General features: G+C 54.2%; 1 protein-coding gene across 5 annotated transcripts in view; it reads right to left on the bottom strand.

Annotated features, from left to right (window-relative positions):
* The window catches only part of VIPR1 (vasoactive intestinal peptide receptor 1), a 31,976-nt gene extending 20,195 nt beyond the window's left edge, over positions 1–11,781 (bottom strand). Inside the window, exons 1-2 of one of the 5 annotated variants that reach the window (XM_072726573.1) lie at positions 11,611–11,781; positions 84–195 (exon numbers count right to left, since the gene is read on the bottom strand). In XM_072726573.1, the coding sequence (XP_072582674.1) occupies positions 84–195; positions 11,611–11,688 (190 nt within the window). In that variant the 5' untranslated portion in view covers positions 11,689–11,781. Of the gene's footprint in view, positions 1–83; positions 196–10,914; positions 11,177–11,201; positions 11,326–11,610 lie in introns of those variants that run through there. The other 4 variants (XM_072726575.1, XM_072726576.1, XM_072726572.1 and 1 more) reach the window with 4 other exon arrangements.
* Positions 11,782–18,499: the final 6,718 nt, after the last annotated feature.

Here is an 18,499-nt window from a genome sequence, read left to right as displayed (position 1 = left end):
GTGTGCCTGGATCTGGGCTCACGATGTGATGAGAAGCAGGGCTCCCTGGGTGTCTGCGGCCTTCTCTTCCTGCGGGGCCTCACCTGCTGTGTTATTCTCCAGCTGTGCCTCCTCCAGGCACTTCTTGTGCTGCTCCTCAATCATCCGCAGATGGTAACATTCCTCCTCCCACTGCAGGTTGGTCGCCTGGCCGCCCTGGGGGACAGAGACAGGGAGGGGCCCCATCATCCTTCATCCTCATCAGCAGTCTACCTCTCATCCACAGACTCCAGAAGCATGAGACCAACAAGGCCTAGCCTTTTGACTGACTCAAGTTCCAGATGGAACCCCAATCCCAGCTGCAGACTAAAACCCGATCCTGACCTGGATCGGACCCAGAACTCTTATCCACTGTCCCCACAGCCGGGTCCTGTCCCCCTTGAGGGCCCTGCCATGGCTTCCTGGTGGCACAAATACCATAGCTGTAACAGCTGTGTCTTTCTGCGGGTGGCACTATGGAACTGCTCTGGACAAAGGTTCGAGGGCCTCTCCGTAGGGTCCAGAGCTGGCCCTCTGGACTCTGCCACCCTGCACCTGAGGTTGGGAGTCCTTGGTCCGTGCTTCAGTCTCTGTGGACGAGTGGGGCCCAGCTGGTGGTTATGGTTCTGGGGCGCTGGTCCCTGGAGGTAGGCCTGGGAGGAATCCAGGAGGCTGGCTGCATCTTTTAGCATCTGTCCCTGTTCTGGGAGCCTGTACCCAGTCTCCTGGGACACCAGGCTGGGAGGGGGACACTGGCCCTCCTTGCCCAGACTTCATCTGTCTTCTTCTGAGCTATTCAAGTTATATCAGATCTAATGAAGGAGGGGAGGTTTCAGGAAGTAAGAGAGGCCCCTCTAGCATGGCTTGCCATCCCACCACACCTCCTCTGCCCCCTGGGAGGTGGGGAGAAAGGATGGGAAAGCCTAAGCCTCTTGCCTCCCCTTTCCTGCACCCTGGCTAGGGATCAGGGATGGAACTGGACCTGCGTTCTGGTGTGGGGGGTGGGTGGACATTGGCATTGGGGCCAACATTGACTAGGGGTGATGGCTGCCCAGGGACAGGCAGAAAAACACAGGTCTTTGGAACCACTGGGTGAGCAGGGCAGGTGAAGGCCTCCATGGAGGAATCACTGAGCTGGTAGGAACTTCTGCGGTTCTCTCTGGCTTTGGGGAAGTGGCTACCATCCCTGGGCAACCACATATCAGTTTCTTCCTCTCTGCTCAGGGAAGAGAATGCCACAGTCCCCAACAGGGCTGTTGGAGAAAGTTCAGCAAGGCAGCTCCAGAATCAGAGACTTACAATGTCTCGTCCAACCTGTCCCTCCTGCCCTGGGACAAGGTCCTGCCTCAAATGGGCTTTAAGCACCTCCCCTTCTGACTCAAGGTCTTGTTGCAGTGGGGCTAGGGAGGAAAGCGTTTCCTTCCTTCTGGCCTGGTACCAAGGGTGTGACTTTAACCATTGTTCTAAGTAAGGTGACCCCACAGAGGGATAAGCATCCCAGGTGCCAGGGAGCTCTCGATTGTTAGAGAGGAAGGGGGTCCAAGCAAAAATTGACAACTCCATGCTCAGGAGGCTGCATAGCTGAGTCCCTTCCACTCAACACTGTCACTCCTTGTGGAGGTCTTGGTGCAGCCTCATTGTCACAAAGGTCATCAATGTCTCACTTTCGAAAAATATGCCGTTAAGCACCACAGCTGGCCTGGCCCAGGTGCAGGGGAAGGCCTCGTTGTCCAGGATGCCTCTCAGACTCCCCAGCACTCAGACCTCACTTGCCCATGTGTCAGGGCCTGGAAGCCCTACAGTGAACCTAGATTCCATCTTGAGCCATTAACTTTATCAGCCAATGGGGGTAAAGATGTGAGCTGGTAAGTCATTTAAAACTTGGCATATGGGGGCAGCCTGGGTGGCTCAGCAGTTTAGTGCCACCTTCGGCCCAGGGCGTGACCCTGGAGACCCGGGATCGAGTCTCACATTGGGCTCCCTGCATGGAGCCTGCTTCTCCCTCTGCCTGTGTCTCTGCCTCTCTCTCTCTCTCTCTCTCTCTGTGTGTGTGTCTCATGAATAAATAAATAAAATCTTAAAAAAAAAACTTGGCTTATGGAAAGTAACAGATCTCTTATGGAGCAGGATATGGTCATTTGTATAACTGTTTAAAAGAAAATACATGAGACTTGAAGGAAACGTCCTGTGGTCCGTCCCTTTCTGGGGTCACGTGTTTCCCGTCTTGCCAAAAAGCATTACTCAGACCGAAACACTCAAGATGCTCTGTCCTAAGTGATCTGTGGTTGGCTTGTGCTGCTCAGGCATGGAAAGAGAGGTGGCCAAAGGACCCCAGAGGTCGCCTCTGGAAGAAGGATCTGGGGATGGCTTGTGTCTCACCATTGGTCTATCTTGCTTTTCTGGGGCATGCTTCCCCCCAAAGTGCCTTCCCAGCCCTGTTGCCCTCCGGCAACATGGCTACTTTCTGGCACCTTCCCAGCCTCACCTGTGTCTTCTGCCCATTCTCCCCTCCCTGCCCCCTCAACAGGAACACAGGGTGGATGGTAGTAAACATCTCTTGTTGCTGCTTTCTACCATCCTTTACCTTCCTCTGGTGCCATGTCCTCATCCCTACCTGCGTAACCACCTCCTTCTGATAAACCATCCTCTAAGAGATCACCATGTGATCAGACTTGAGTCCATCAGAGCATTCTTGGCCCTAGTGCCTGGCACATGGCCCAAGTCAGGGTGCTCAGATCCAGCAGGCTCATTTCTGGGACTTTGGATTAAGCAATTAGACAGGTAGATTTTGTCTTTCCCACTAGATTGGAAACCTCAAAGGGTGCAGGGGTTAGAACTACTGCCACCATCTTGCTACTTCTTGTGTTGTTGTGGAACACTACAACAAAAGCTACACAGGTAAAGGCTGAAGCAAGAGATGGAGAAAAACTGGGTCCTCTTGACATCATCTGAGTCCCTGGATACAGCCATGCCTGAAAGTAGGCTTGTTTCCAGCAACATGAATCAATGTCTTTCTTTATTGCTTGAGTCAGTTGAGGTTTTTATCCCTATAACCTAAAAAGTCCAGACTTGTGCTCTGAGGACAGGATAACGGATGCCCTCATTTGCTGCATCCTCCTTTTTTTTTTTTTTTTTTTTTTTGAGAGAGATCGTGTAAGTTGGGAGGAAAGGAAGGCAGGGGGCAGGGGCAGAGAGAGAGAGAATCTCACAAGCAGGCTCCATGCCCAAGGTAGAGCCAATACACGGTTTGATCCCACAATCCCGAGATCACAACCCTAGCTGAAATCAAGAGTTGGAAACTTAACCAACTGAAGCATCTAGACACCCTTTTGCTGGGTCCTCTTAAGCCAGAGCTGTGGCCATGCTGTTGGCCAAGAGATAATCCTTTTTCAATTACCAAGAGCATCATAGGGTTCATAGAAGCTTCAGCCTGCCACTCCATGATGCTGGAAGGCTATTGGGTCAACTACTCTAGCCAACTCTGCCCGTCCCATCCAGCAGTACAGCCACAAAGCCTTTCCTGAGAGACAGTTCGCAGGGGAGGGACAGGAAACCCTGGGGTAATCTGGCAGCGTGGGCTGTCTCTGAATAAAGTGAGGGTAGTTTGGAAGATGAGTTCTGTCTTCACTCTGGCTTAGCTGAGTGCTAGACTCCATTTGCAAAAGGGTAGAGGAAAGAGACACCCAAAGAAAGACCTGAGGTCCCCTAGAAAATGCACATTCCTAGATGGGACCTACATCTCTGACCACTAGTCTGGATTGCATCAGTCCCTCTCCATGGCCTCGCCTTGGGCCATCTGGTCTACCACTGCCCTTTGGGGGCCAGGGCCAGGGCAGCTCCCTGTAGCCCTTATCACTGAGGAATTTAGTCAGACTTTGAACTTCCTCTTTCACTTATTTCACTATACTAAACATCCTCATTATCCCTCTGGACTCCAGACACATTAAGTTTGAAAATTCCCAGCCAAATATAGCTTAGCCTATTGATTCCAGGAAAGGGTTCCAGGGTGAGAGATAGCTGAGGTATGGGCTTCCTAGAGAATGGGTGCTGGAGGTGGGTTTCTGAAGAGGTGTAAATTTGACCATTGGAGGGAATAAAAACATTCCAGAAAGTAGGAGTAGTGTGTACAGAAGCATGGAGGTTTGAGAATGCCTAATACACCCAAAGTTGCAAATACATGGTGTGGCTGCTGCAAGGGATCCTGAGGCATTGGGAGACAAGTTGTGGGATACAGGCAGGGGCCAGGCCTCTTCAGTTCCTGCCTGGACCAGTGTACTAGCTTTCAGTCCCACCACCTGCAACCCAAGGCCCCCAGCGCCTAGGAGTCAAAGCCCACACTTCAAAACTGGCATTCAAGGCCCTCCCTCTTTCTACCACTGCCTACACTTCCTGACTTGTCTCCTGATGCCCCACATGGAGAGGAAGAAAGCAGGGCTTTCTCTCAAGCCCTCCCCAACTCCCCTGCTGGGCTGAGCTCCAAGGGAGCTGAAAGTCACCCAACCTTGTGGGTGGGTTGAGGTAGGAGTTTCAGGCCAGACTGAGCCCCCGGCACCTTCTCTTTCGCAGGAGTTCCTGAGCCCAGAAGAGGAGGCTCAGGCAAGAGTGAGGATGTCTGTAGCTTCCCTTCCTCCTGGGTCTGCTTATGTCCCCTGCCATGGTACTGGCTGGGTGTGGGAGGTGACAAATTGGGAGTTGGAGGAGAAACCTCAGTCTGTGGTTGGGGGCACAGATGAACCAAGTCTCAATAATTATGCTGGCTTACCTGGGTGCCCTCTTCTCTATCCTCACTGTGAGGGGCTTGGGTGAAAGCCCTACTTTCTCCTCCATGTGTGTGGGGGGTCCATGAGATCTGGGATAGGGTGCAGATGCTGGAAGTTGTGGCTGTAGATGCTAGGGGCTCTGAGTGATGGGGGGGTAACTCAGGTTTTGTGGGTGCCATATGTACCCCTCCAGGGAAGCTTGAACTCCACAGTTACTGACCTGTAATTAGAACCCCCAGGCTCATTCAGGGCCAGAGAACTGTGGCAGAAGCCAAGGGAGACAGAAGCTTGTGACCCTCTGAGGGGTAGCTGGTTTCTGAGAGGGGTCTAAAATGCAGCAAGCTGGATTAGGTGAAACAGAAGAAAGAACTTCCTGCCTGCAAATGACCAAGCCCTGGGAGCCAGTGTAAATTATTTGTCCGCTTTTTTTTTTTTTTTTTTTTAAAGATTTCACTTATTTATGAGAGACAGAGAGAGAAAGAGAAAGGCAGAGACACAGGCAGAGGGAGAAGCAGGTTCTCTGTGGGGAGCTTGATGTGGACTTGATCCCAGGACCCGGGATCATGACCCAAAAACAGATGCTCAACCACTGAGCCATCCAGGTGGCCCAATGATTTGTGCTTCAGAGGCTTGTCTAGGAGGGCCCGAACCCCCTGCCAGGGATGGCTGGGAGGGGCAGGGGAATGGGAAATAAAGATCAGGGGTGGTCCCATTTACCACTCCCCCATCACCAGCTCATACTCCCTGATTTATTTAAGCCTCCTCCCCCCATTGAAATAATGGGGCAACAAAGAATCACAAGGGGAAACTGAGGACCCAGAGAGACAGCAGTGTGGTCAAAGGCACACAGGACCCCAATCCAGTTTCCCTTCATTCTGGCTTTTGTATTTGAGTTGGTAAGGAGATGCAGAGGGTATAGTTGGGAGAGCAGGAGGAGGCAAGGGCAGTGGGGAGGAGGTGCGGGCACAGGAAGGGGAGGTAAATCACAGAAGCCACAGGAAAGAGGAGAAACCTGCTCCTAGCTTTGTGGAGGGCACTCTAAGAAGTTGCAATAAAGCCTCATCCTACTGGGAAGGGGCACAAGGGAGATGGATGGGGGGACAGGAATGTGGAATAGCTTGATCTGGGTCGTGGCTACATAGGTGTACACTTGTGTGATAATTCCCTGAGCCGTCACTTCAGATGTGTCCATTTTACAAATTTAAAAATGTCTCTGAAGCCCTGGGGCAGCCTGCAGCGTGCTATGGTTGCTTTGGAAGAAGTAACTCCTCTCGGTGAGGTGGCAATGCCTAGCCACAGGTTCCAGAATCAGACTGCCTGCCAGTTCCTGGCTGGGTGATCTTGGGCAAGTCTTCCCATCTCATCTATAAAATGGGGTCAATGTCAGCACCATCTACTTCCAGGGCTGTGGCCAGGGTCGTATGTAAAGGACAGGGGACAGCCAGGAAAGGTTAGTGGTTGTTGCCAGAGGCCCAGCCAGCCCCTCATGCCAGGCTAGCCTCACCACAGCCTGGATGCACTGCAGGACACCAGGCAGTCTGAAGGTCCCACTGGCTGCCACACGGCAGCTGTGACCACTGAAGGGGAGGTCTTGAGTCAGGCATTCCCTCACCCCCTACTGCAGTCTGATTTCTTCCCTCTCCCTATTTTTACACCCTTTTGCCAATAGTCTGAGGCCTCCCCTTTCTGAATATCCAAATTTTGCCAACTACACCTCTTCCCAGGATAGGCTGAAGTCTAGGTGGTATGTGGGGGGGTGGGTAGGGGTAAGACAAGGAGACATGGGGATGCAGGTTTGGGCTTGGGGCAAGAAAGAACTTTCCACAGTTCAGGGTGGTCCCAGGACAAGGGCTCTCATTATTAGAATACAAGCAAAGATATTCAGTCTGGGGTTAAACCTGACCCAATCGAAGGGCCCTTCTTGTGAGGTGTACTTAGGGAAATGAAGCCTCTCAGGGATTCTTTGTAGAGGATCACTATGGCAATGACCAGTGAAGCAGGAACAGCATGGGCTCTGGTTTAAATCCTCTGCTTCTGGCACCGGGGTGGCTCAGTAGGTTAGGCGGCTGCCTTTGACTCAGGTCATGATCTCGGGGTCTTGGTATTAAGCCCCTTGTCAGGATCTCAGCTCAGCGGGGAGCTTAGTTCTCCCTCTCTGTCTGCCCCTCCTCCCCCGTTTGTGCTCTCTGTCTCTCAAAGTAAATAAATACATAAATAATCTATAAAAAAAAAATCCTCTTCCTCTTGAAAGCCATGCTGGGCACCCTGGGGAAAAAGGACTCAGTTTACACACACGGTGTCCAGGGGATGATGTTGGTGTTGGGGCCACCTACAGAGGGCTGAGTGCAAGCACAGGCAGCCACAAGGCTGTGAGTCTTCCATACAGAGTCAGTTGGTGACCTCTTCCCCTCTTCTGGTGACTGACTGTGCCGGAAGAACTTGTTTTTCAGATAGCAGGAGGCACTTCCTGAGAGATATGGACCCTCACATCATTAGCCACATGAAAGCCGGGTGCAGATAAAGACTGGGGCCTGGCCAGCTAAGGGCTCGATGTTCACCCACCTATCAGTTCGCTATACAGGCTCATCACAACACAGGCAAGGATCCTTGCAATCAGACTCAAACTCCTAATAATATCACCACTCAGCTTGGAATGCTTGACTAAATGCTGTTTGGGGATATTTGAACAGAAGATAATAGGAATGCCTGTTCATTTTGTTAGGTGTGGTGGTAGTATCATAGTGACAGAAGAAAAAATGTCCTTTGGTTTTAGAAATGCATCTTAAAATAATTTGTGGTGCAAGGTCATAATGTCTATAATTTATGTTAAAATAGTTCAGCCAAAAGTGGAAATGATGCAAATATTAATTGTTTAGGTCACTAGTTGTCAGACATAGGGATTAGGAGGGGATGAGCACTAGAAATTCCTATACTGCCATTTTGCTGACATCACTCCAAGGACTGGGTATTTCCATGCTCTTTATATTATTCTCTCTCTTTTTTTTATATGTTTGAGAAGTTTCACAATAAAAGTTAATTAAAAAAAATCCATAATGTGGAGAGATGAAACTGTGTTTCTTTTGCTTCTGAAACACGTCTAAGTTATATGAAAAGCTTGGCATGTATTATACATTGGGAATTCCAACTGGGGAGGGCAGAGTGTAGGAGGCTGAGTAGCAAAAGCAAGGGAGAAAGGTACAGGGCTTTATCTAATCTTTGTTCCAACATCCATGGCCAGAGGGACCACAATGAGGGGTCCCTCCAAGTGACAGGCTTGGCATAAGTTGTTTTGCCACCATGTGAGGAGGCCTCTTGCCTACCTCCCAGCCCTCCCCGAGATGACCCATCAACTACCTGGGCCTGGAGCTTTACCGCCACACTGCCCGGCTACCTCATGAAGACACCCCTGTCCCCAGGAATCCTGACTGGGGATCAAGAGAAGAAATGGCCAATCGCAGTTCTCACAGCACTTTGTCCTCCCTCAAGTCTCACTGAAGTCCTGATTGGATGACCAAGCCCCTTTCACAGAGTCCTGAGGCTCAGGGGGAAGACTGTGCCCCACTCCCAGGATGGAGCTGGTCTCCAGCCTGGCCCTCTCGTCCCATTTCTTGCACACGGGGTCCTACCATCCCTTTTGTGATGAGGACACTGAGGCCCTTCCACAGAGATCAAACATGTTCTCAAGGTCAACTGGTCATTGCCATGGAGGAGGGTGAGAATCAGGTCTCATGTGCTCCAGAAACATCAGGGAAGGCTGAGACTCAGGGCATCAGGATAGGGAGGTCACTCTTCCAGCATGGTCCCCCAGGAGCCCTGGTTGGCCTGTGGTTGTCACTCTGCTCAAGGAGGAGGCCTGAGCCCACTGTAGCCATATTTCTTAAAGCCCACAAAGTGGTCTGCTGGGGGCCAAAAGGGCCTGGCCAGCAGTGGACAGCCTCCAGAGAGCCTGAAAGCAGATGACCAGGGCAGGATGCCTATGGCAGACTAAGCCCTTCGGGGAGGAGGTGTCCAGCAACCTGCCTCAGAAAGGAGTTAGGAGGGCAGCCCGGGTGGCTCAGTAGTTTAGCATCACCTTCAGCCCAGGGCCTGATCCTGGAGAGCCAGGATCAATTCCCACGTCGGGCTCCCTGCATGGAGCCTGCTTCTCCCTCTGCCTGTGTCTCTGCCTCTCTCTCTCTGTATGTGTGTATGTGTGTCTCTCATAAATAAATAAATAAATAAATAAATAAATAAATAAATAAAATCTTTTAAAAAAAGAAAGGAATTAGGAGAAGCCAAACTTTCTCCAACTCATGGGCCATCCCAGCTTCTGGGGGTAGGGGAAGCTGAGGGCGTCCTTCTGGGATCAGGCCCACTGGTTCTGCCAACAGAGGCTCTTTTATAATCTGCTGAAAGGTTGGCCCATTTGGCCAAACTCTTTAGAGCACTGTCCTGCTTCCCCCAGGGAGCCTCCCCTGATTGCTCCTCTCAGCAACCCTTGCCTCAGTGCTGGGAGGCCCCACCCTACTCCCCTCTGGGTTCTTCCTCCTAGGCCACAGGCTCTGTTTTCCCTAACCAGCCTAAGAATCTTCCCAGAGCAGGACCTGGGTCTCCTCCTCCTCTGACACCCCTCCCTCTGTCCCTGGGGCTGGGCTTCGCCCTGAGCAGTTCTGCTACCAGCGAGGAGCCCCTGTGCCTGCTGTCCAGGGGGTAGGGGCAGTGGAAGGCCTGACAGGTGGCCTTGGGCAGACTTCCTCTTCTGAGACACTAGAAGTTTTCTTTCCTTTTTTTGCTTCCCTGTTCAGAGATTTTCCCTTCCCTGACTGAGGTCAGGGCACCATAAACAGGAATGATAAGGCCAGGGGCCTTTACACTGAACTTTGCAGCTGCCGTTTTATGACTCTGATAACATCAGCCCCCTTAACCCTGAGTCTTGCTGGACTGGGATTGCCTGGTGTTCAGTGTGGGAGCAAGTGGTGGCTGGTGGGGAGGAGGGAAAAGTGGAGGAGGATGTGGGGACTCCTTCATTACAGGCTGCCCTGACCCAGTCCTGGGTGAGTCCCTTCTCTCCCGCTGCAGGTGCAGCCCTGCACCGGGCTTTGGGCTACAGCAAAGATGACAGACCTCAGCCCTTGATCCTGTGGGATGATCAGAAGAGCCCGGGCTGAGGGGTGGGTAGGGCAGAGAGTGGAGTCAGGGAGGGAAGGGCTGAGTGGGCTGTAGCAATCAGGGAAGGCTTTCTGGAAGTGATGCAGTAGGGTATTAAATGAATAAAATGTGGAAAGTACAGGGGAGGGTAGGCATTGGAGGAGCCAGGCTTAGACTGCCTTGGGAGGTGGGGGACAGATGTGGCTGAGCAGGAAGGGAGGCCCTGCTGAAATCACCCTGCCCCAGGGCTGAGAAACCTCCAAGGCTGGAGAATGGTGTACCCGCAGTGATCCCAAGAACCCTGGATCATCCAAGGAGAATTTGAATGGTCAGAGCCCAGTTGGGAAAACCAGAGGGCTGTGGGTAAGGCCTGGAAGCTCCATGACACTGAGGTGCCAGAGCTGTGGAGCTGTGGCTTCAGGGCCAGAACCAAGAGAGGCTTTGAGTGCTCAGGAGGTGGGTCTCAGGCCTCTCAATGGGAGCAGGGAGGCTCCCACCAATTCTTTTTAAGTTCTGCTCCCAGGACAGGCAATGAGCTTCTTGTCCCCAGGATTTACAAGACATGGTCTAGATGGAAACACAGAGATTCCTGCTTTGGTGGAGGTGATGGCAAGAGAGATAATCATGGGATAGAAGAGACTAGGTGATCAATATACTCTACTCACCCACCAGCCAACCCTGAGCTGGTGTCAGGCCTGGGACCCACTGGGTTTCAGGCTCTAAGTAGCAACCCCAGATTCCTCAAGTCCCAAGAGGGAGAGAGAGAAAATCTATTTCAGTTCAGGTCTGATTAGTGGGGGTCAGCTGTCTTTTAGACTTATTTTGCCCATCTGCAAAATGGGTGGACTCAGTGAATCTTGAGGTCTTCCCTGATCTCAGAGGGAGATGATCCACGCATCTCCTGCCTGAACCAGCATCTGCCCTGGAGGTGAGCCACCCACAGCCATCCACGAGGGCACATCCACACAAGGGGCTCACCTGCACACATGCATCAAATGCTTATACACACGTACGTGGAGATGGAGATGAAGCAGAAGCGGGAGGCAGAGGACACCACTGCTTCTTGGCTGTGTGCACCTTGCTCAGCTTTCTCCGACCAAGCACATGTCTGGCCCTTCCTGAGAAACACCATCCTCAACCTCTCACTGCCCACCACCTTCCACCTTGGGCTCTGCTCAGTGGGAGGGCACAGGAAAGGCCTGCCAGGCAGCCCCTTACCCCCAAAGCCCCTTCCCAGCGCTGAGCGCGCTGCTGAGACGTCACTCCCACACGCAACACACAACGCCCCGCAGATACCTGCAGGCGGGCTCGGCACACAGCGACGACCCCCAGACTGCCGCCCACCGTCTACCAGGCCTTGCGCTCCAGGCGGCCACAGTCTCCGACCCTGCACCCCGACCCCGCCGCCGCACGCCCACCGCGGCCGCTACCCTGGACGCGAGTTACGGAGCGCGCTCCCCGCCGGCGCCCCCGCCGCCGTCCCAGGCCGCCGCTGCGAGCGGGCTCCCGGCCGCGCTGGGAGGGACCGGGAGCGACGGGCCCCCACCCCTCGGGCGCAGATCCGGCCCGAGGCTGGCCGGGAGGCGAGCCCGGCGCCCCGCGCCCCGCGCCCCGCGCCCCGCACAGACGTGCGCGCAGACGGCCCGGCAGCGCCGCCCCCATCCACCCGCGGCGCCGGGGCTCGGGCGGCTCGGCGGGCACTCACCGCGGGGCCCAGGGCGCAGGCGAGGGCGCTGGCCAGCACGCACAGCCAGCCGGCCGGCGGCGGGATGCTCGGGCGCATGGTCCGCCCGACCCCGCGGCGGCGGCGGCGGCGGCGGCGGCGGGAGCGGGAGGACGAGGCGGGCAGGCGGCGCGCGGCGCGGGGGACGGCGGAGAGCCCCGCGAGTGGCGCGGTCGCTGGGGCCCCGGCGCCCGGAGGAGCGGCTCGGAGCCGGAGGCGGGCCCCGGGGGCTCGTCTGACGGGCGGCGGGGCTAGCCAATGGGTCGGCAGGGGCGGGGCTGCCGCTCAGGTGTGGGGCGGGGCTGGGGGCTCTCCCGCCCGCGCGGAGTCCTGCGCTCGCTCCGCCGGTGCCCCCGCGCCCCGCCCCGGGGGCCAGGCACCTGCGAGCCTTCACCCCCTGGGCCTGCGCCCTCGGGAGTCTCGAGACCCCAGCCCGCCGCGTCCTTCCCTGCTCGGCTCACCTCCGAGCGCCTGGATGCCGTCTCCCACTCCCACCCGCCCCCTCGGCCCCACCCCAGGACGCTCTCCACGTCCACCTCCAGAGCCACCTCCTCCAGGAAGCCTCCCTGCCAGCCTCTCCCTTTCGCATTTCCGCGCCTCGGAAGACCGGTGCAGGCGGGCGGGACTCCGAGACAGGACGTGTCGCTTCTTCCCGCCCCCCCCCCCGCCCACCGCCCCGGCTGCGGCCTGCGGCCTGCGGAAGGTCCCAGGGTGTAAGCGACCCCGAGGTGGGGCGCGTGGTTTGAGCCGTCTCCAGTCGCCCCAGCTCATCCCTTTCCCCCGAGAGGACTAGCGAGGACTAGCGAGGCGACACAAGGGCGCGAGCGAGGCCCGTCCCGGCTTCCCCGGTGCCACCCCGAGCCCCGGCGACCTGGCAGGAGAGTGAGGCGTCGTGCCTTGGGGAGGACCGCACGGCCGCGCCCCCGCGCGTCTCAGCGCGGGCACCTCCCGAGGGAGGCTGGGCCGAAGTTCCAGCGCCCCCAAGCGGGGAGGGGAGGTCCGTCCCCGCGCTCGGGACCGGCTGCACCGCCTCCCGCAAGCCGAGCGGGACGGGGCGCTTCCTCCTCCTCCCGCCTTCCCTGCCTTACAGCCCGGGAAACCGCGGTGCAGAGAAAGGCCGGGACTCGGGCCCCCTGCCTCGGGTGCCTCGCTCCCAAGCCTGGGCGGGTCGGCCGCTGGGTGACAACGGACCAGGCGGCCTGCACTGCGCGTGCTTAGGGAGCGATTTTATTCACCCGTAAAACGAGGCCACGTTTCAACGGGCGCCGCGCCTCGGAGGGCTTCCTGTAGGCCGGGAGCTGGGGGCCGCCTTGCCCTCTTTCCCAGGGCTCCGAGGGTGTGCTGGAGGCTGCAGGGGGCGGCGGCGGCAGGGCCAGGGTGGATAGTGGATGAATGTGATAAGGGGCTGGCCTGTGTCTGGGCGCCCAGCCGGCGGGCTGCTTGACGGAGGTCTAACCCCAGGCGCTGGCTGACGACCACGTGCGTCAGGTTTCTTGCAGACCCACCTGGGCTTCCCTCCTTACCGCGCGGGAAACCGGGGCCACTGACTTTCTGGGGTGGAACGAGTTATGGGGAGTCAGGGAAAAGCCTGAAGGGGATGAGCTCCCAGCCCCTCCTCAATTTAGGCTTATTTGTGGTGCTAGCATTTGCTTCTTCCTTCTCTCCTTCTCTCCCTCCCTCCCTTGCACATTTATTGATAGTTTGCTGTGTGCCAGGCTCTGTGCTGTGCGATGGGGCAGGGAAGTGGATAAGAAGGCGGGACCTCTTGAGGGTGGAGGACCTGGAGAGCTATTGTACTCCCTATAATTTCCACCTCCTTCCAGATGAGTCTGGACATAAACCCTTCCCCAGATAGGGGAACTGTGGAGATGCCTCTGCTCCTAACCTGGCCATTCTAGGGTTTGGACTCAACCCCTTAGCGGAGGATAGGTTTGAAGAATCTTTAGGCTTCTTAGCCATCTCTACTTCTGGGGGCCAGGCTAGGCTCAGGAGCAAGGGGCCTTGCCTCCCTGACAAGAAAGAACTCCTTCTCAGGCCTCTGTTCTCCAGCAGAACCTGACAGAAAGAACTCCTTCTCAGGCCTCTGTTCTCCAGCAGGACAGTGGAATCGGGTCCCAGTTATGGGGAGTCACTTCTGCTGGCACAGTGTCCTAGGAGTCCTAGATGTGAATGGCAAATCCATGGGCTTTGGATGGATTTGCTCACTCTACACACACACACACACACATACACACACCACCTAGCCAGCTGCAGGACACTGAAATCCCATCATTAAAGCTTGGTCCACTAAAGCTTCTTGGTCTACTGAAGTTCTGATCTCTCTGAGGACAGGAATCTTGGGTACTTGAGAGTACATAGAGAGGGGAGTGGTGAAGATTGGGAATTAGAAGGGAGCCAGACCCCACTTTGCCATCTGACACTCTGGCTGGTGGGAGAGGAGACACGGAATCTTAAGGCTCCCAGCCCAGAATGGGCTGCCTTTTCCCTTGCTCTGGAAGGTGGTCCACTTTTGCTGCACGGGCAAGCTAGAGCCAGAGTGGGTGACGGCAGGGCCTCTCCACCCTGTGGCAGTCCCTGAGCTCCCAGGAATGAAGCAGGTGACTAAGGAAGAACACTTTTCCTGCAGATTCTTTGCAATGAAAATTACTCCTTTGTTCTTTCAGAATTGTTCCCCTGGGGGACCCACCCTTCCTTACAGATCAAAAGGCACAAAACAAATTCAGAAGTGAAAGAAGGAGCAGAAAAAGGAAAATAGCAAACACAAACAAAAACTTAAAGAATTCAGCGGAGGTTACTTTTGACCATGTCTTTATTAACATTTTGCATTTGTTCTGTGTTCTGAAACACAGGGTGGCAGGGTGGGGTTGGGGGGGTGAGGAGGTGGAGGACATCACCTGAGAGTCCTTGAGGGATCTTATGGCAAAGCCATCCTTTCACCTGTCTGCAGATCTGGGAGGGCTTTGGCAGGGGCTGGGTGGTGGTGGTGGTGGTGGTGGTGGCTGCGACACATATCAGAAGCCTAAAGTTGTGGGGTGGTAAAGTTGTGGGGTGGTGGCGGGGGAAGGGGACAGTCTACCTGAGGGTGTGAAAAGCAGGGACTTGGCTGGGTCTCTGTTCCCCATTGGGAGTTGGCCTTTGCCTCACCAGTCCAGGCTTGGGGAGGGGGCCACAGCCCCCCTCTGCTCCCTGCTCCCCCATGTCCTCTGACATTGATTCCTGATCTGAGATGTTCCTTCCTGGATGCCTGGAATCTGTCCCCTGTCTGTGGCCCAAACCCCAGAGCCTTCCCGGCTGCTGCCGGAAATCACAGGGGTGCAGAAGATGGGGGGAAAGAGAGAGAGAAGCAGTCACTTGCCATTCCCCCGTGACGACAGGCAAGGCAGGAAGAATCTGCAGTTACTCATTTGGAGCCTGCCTGGCTTCCTGGCTGCCTGCCTCATGCCTGCACTGGGTGCCACCCTTGCCTCCCCCAGTTCTTCCCCACGTCCCTGAGCAGTGTACTCACTGCTTCAAGGCTCCCAGCTCTGGGACTCACTCGTGGTGAGGTTCCACAGTAGAGTGGAAGGGCCCCTGGGGACCACTGTGTAGTTTTGGCCAGCATGGGAGGTGGGGGTAGGGCAGGCAGGGATCTGGCCTGGGAGTCACTGCTCCAGGATTCCCCTTCCAGAGCCATCCACATTGCTGTGTGAATACAGCCTCTCTAGGCTTCTGAGTTGCCCTTCTTTGGGGCTAGCTCTTCCTGGGAGAAGATGGATTTTCCCTCCACGCTGTGTTTGATGGAGGGCAAGTGGGACCCAGGCAATATCCAGACAGGTATTTAAAGAAGCAACATTTCCTCCATCCTTTCCATGACAGCAGGCAGCAAATAGCATTCCTTTATCCTCTATGTGTCACCTACTTACACTGGTGCTGGCCAGTGATGGGTTCTACAGGTGTCTCAGTGGCTTGGCCATGGGCTGCCCCTCCAGGGGAGCTTAGCATTGCTTGGGTGGGATGCTGGGGGGAACTTCTGGTGGTGCTAGAGCGGCACCTAGGAAGAAAGCAAAGTTCGTGGGAGAACAGGTGATGGAGGGAGAATTTCCCCGACTTGACAGGTGGGGGAATGAAGCTCAGGAACCATTTCTGAAAAGGCCTCTACCATCCCTTGTGATGTAGGAAAGACATTAGTGTTTGGAGCTGACGGCCAAGAAAGAATTCTTGAGAGGTCTTTGGTGCAAAAAGGTGATTTTATTAAAGCAGGGGACAAGACCCATGGGCAGAAAGAGCTGTCCCAGCATTGTGAGGAGTGGTTCATTATATACTTTCAAGTTGGGAAGGGGTCAGGGATAGTGTAATTCTCTGAGGATTTTAGAAGCAATGTTATCAGGACTCTGAGGGGCTGGCTATTGTTGGGAAAAGGTCATTTATTACTGTTTAATAAAACCTTAGTCATGAGACCCTTCAGATGTGTAGGGGTGGGCCAAATGCTTGGCAGATGATTGCCAACATGTATCTTGGGGGGTCGAGATAAAGGAAATTTCTTTTTTTATTTTTTAAGATTTTATTTATTTATTCATGAGAGACCCACAGAGAGAGAGAGAGACACAGGCAGATGGAGAAGCAGGCTCCCTGTGGGGAGCCTGATGCGGGACTCCATCCCAGAACCCCAGGATCATGACCTGAGCCAAAAGCAGACACTCAACCGCTGAGCCACCCAGGTGTCCTGAGATAAAAGAAATTCCTAAAGTAATTTCTCTATGTTAAAGTAGACTTACAGGATCCTGGAGGCGGGCGAGGATTGCCTGTTGCCTATTGCGATGTTGCAAAGTATTAACATTGAGGCATGTGAGTCCCTCGAGGAAGGTCACTCTTTCCTGTTGCAAGGACTTGTCAATGGGCTGTAGGGAGTAAGGACATTTAATAACTTTTCTTGGGCGTTTGTTTCGCACATCACCTTGGTCCTGGACGCCAGGATTTAGAGGGAAGGGAGGCAATGGTGCCAACTTCAGGTGTGTCAGTTCAGATCTTCCCACGAGCAGACCTGAAGATGGAACTAAGTTTGTGGAAGTTTGTGGCATGGCAGGGGAGCCCCACGAAAGATATCAGAGGAGAGAGCAGGATCAAGGAGAGACTCTGGCAACCTGCCAGTGAGCTTTAGGGCAAGGATGGCACAGAGGCCTTAGTGACTTCACTGTGCTCAGTCAATGGCTGCGAGCTGTCTGGGAAGGGCAGGGCCTCAGCTCAGAGGCTGTGATGCATCCTGAAAGTGCCACCTCGAGAGGCTCTCGGCTCACTGTGTTCCTCACAGCTGAATGGCAAGTTCTTTCTTGAGGGGAGGTCCAAGGGGTGCATGTCCAAGCCTAGCACAGGGCGGAAACCAAGGCAATGGAAGATGAAGGGAGTGAGAGAGCCCCTGCTCCAGGAGACAGGAAGAGACTTAGGTCCTACCCTTGGGAGGAGCCCAGTCTGGGCACACAGAGGGATGGCTTGAGAAGGAACTCCTTCCTTCAGACTCCCAAGGCTCAGCTGAGTCCAGGTTATCAGCAGTCTATTATCATGCAACTCAGCATGCTGGTCATGGTGCAGTGATTCTGGGAGACTCTAGAAGTGAAGAACCTCTCCCCACCCTGGCCCTCCACCAGCACCCATTTGCTCTCTAACAGCAGCCACAGTCTCTTGGTCAAATGCTTACTGCAACATCACTGTGTGTGCGCGCATGTGAACGTGTCCATCTATAAGGGCGTGTGAGTATGTGTCCTTATGTGGGCACATGTGCTTCCAGCTGGCATGTCTGAGAGCAGGGCTTGGCCAGTGTGTGCTAGGAGATGGACTGCAGAGCAAGGTGCTGGGTAAGTAGGGGCAGAGAGGGGATAAGTGTCATAGAGGGTGCCCAGGAGCTCTGCCTTTCAGAGCTCCTTCCTGGGGCAGTGGACTCCCATAGGTGTTGGAGCCCTTCCACCCCAGGGACAGCTCAGACTAACCCCATAGGAGACCTAAATTTCCACTCACCTCCCCACTTCCCAGCCCTGTGTTCCTGTGAATCGGTGTGTAGCTGATCTTGGGCAGAGATTCTGGAAAAGGAAGATAATGTGGGTGGGACAAGACAGACATGGGGGTAAGTAACACAATCGATGTCATGAGAGAATAGTGCGTGTGTTAAAAATGTAAGGGTATCAACTGAAAAAAATATAGAGGTCTCTGTGTAACTCCTCAACAGCTAGAAGAAGGAAAAAAAAAGGAAAATTCTACCAATTCAATAAAAGACCATAGGTACAGGGGGATAGATTAGAGACAAGAATACATGGCAAATAAAAACACAGAATCAAAGATCAGAAATAATTGCAAACATTGATCACCATAGTTGATGTGAATGAAGGAGACTTTGTGATGGAAAATTTAAAAGAAATAGTTCATATTATTAGAATGTTCAGTCTATCAAGAAGATGTTTGGGATTATTACAGGAGAATTCTAACCCCTTAAGGAACAGATGATTTTTATGTAATCAAACTGCTTGAAGCAGGCAAAGAAGACAGACTGTATTCCAAGATATTTTATGAGGTATCATACTGCTGATATTAAAACAAGGCATGGGGAGCACCAGAGAAGAAGATGCTAATTCTGTTTTATAATTTTCTGGATATTAATAAATAAGTAATTTTATGAATTATGTTAATGCATCATTCGATTTCATGTTGAATGTTGAATTCACATTCCTACACCCACATAGAAGCAAAAATGGAGACAAGGGAGGCAAACCATGGTGGCTGAGGCGGGGAACAGTGGGGGCAGTTCTGTCATCGGCTGACGCCCCTCAGACAGGACGCTGCCAGCCATTGTCCAGCCAGGTGGGGGCCCTGGGGCCTGGGAGGTGTTTCTGCAGAGGCCAGCCTT

This window comes from Vulpes vulpes, chromosome 11 (assembly GCF_048418805.1).
Source record: "Vulpes vulpes isolate BD-2025 chromosome 11, VulVul3, whole genome shotgun sequence".
NCBI classification, from domain to species: domain Eukaryota; kingdom Metazoa; phylum Chordata; class Mammalia; order Carnivora; family Canidae; genus Vulpes; species Vulpes vulpes.
Note: the sequence above shows the minus strand (reverse complement) of the source record. Positions and strands in the feature narration are given on the sequence as shown.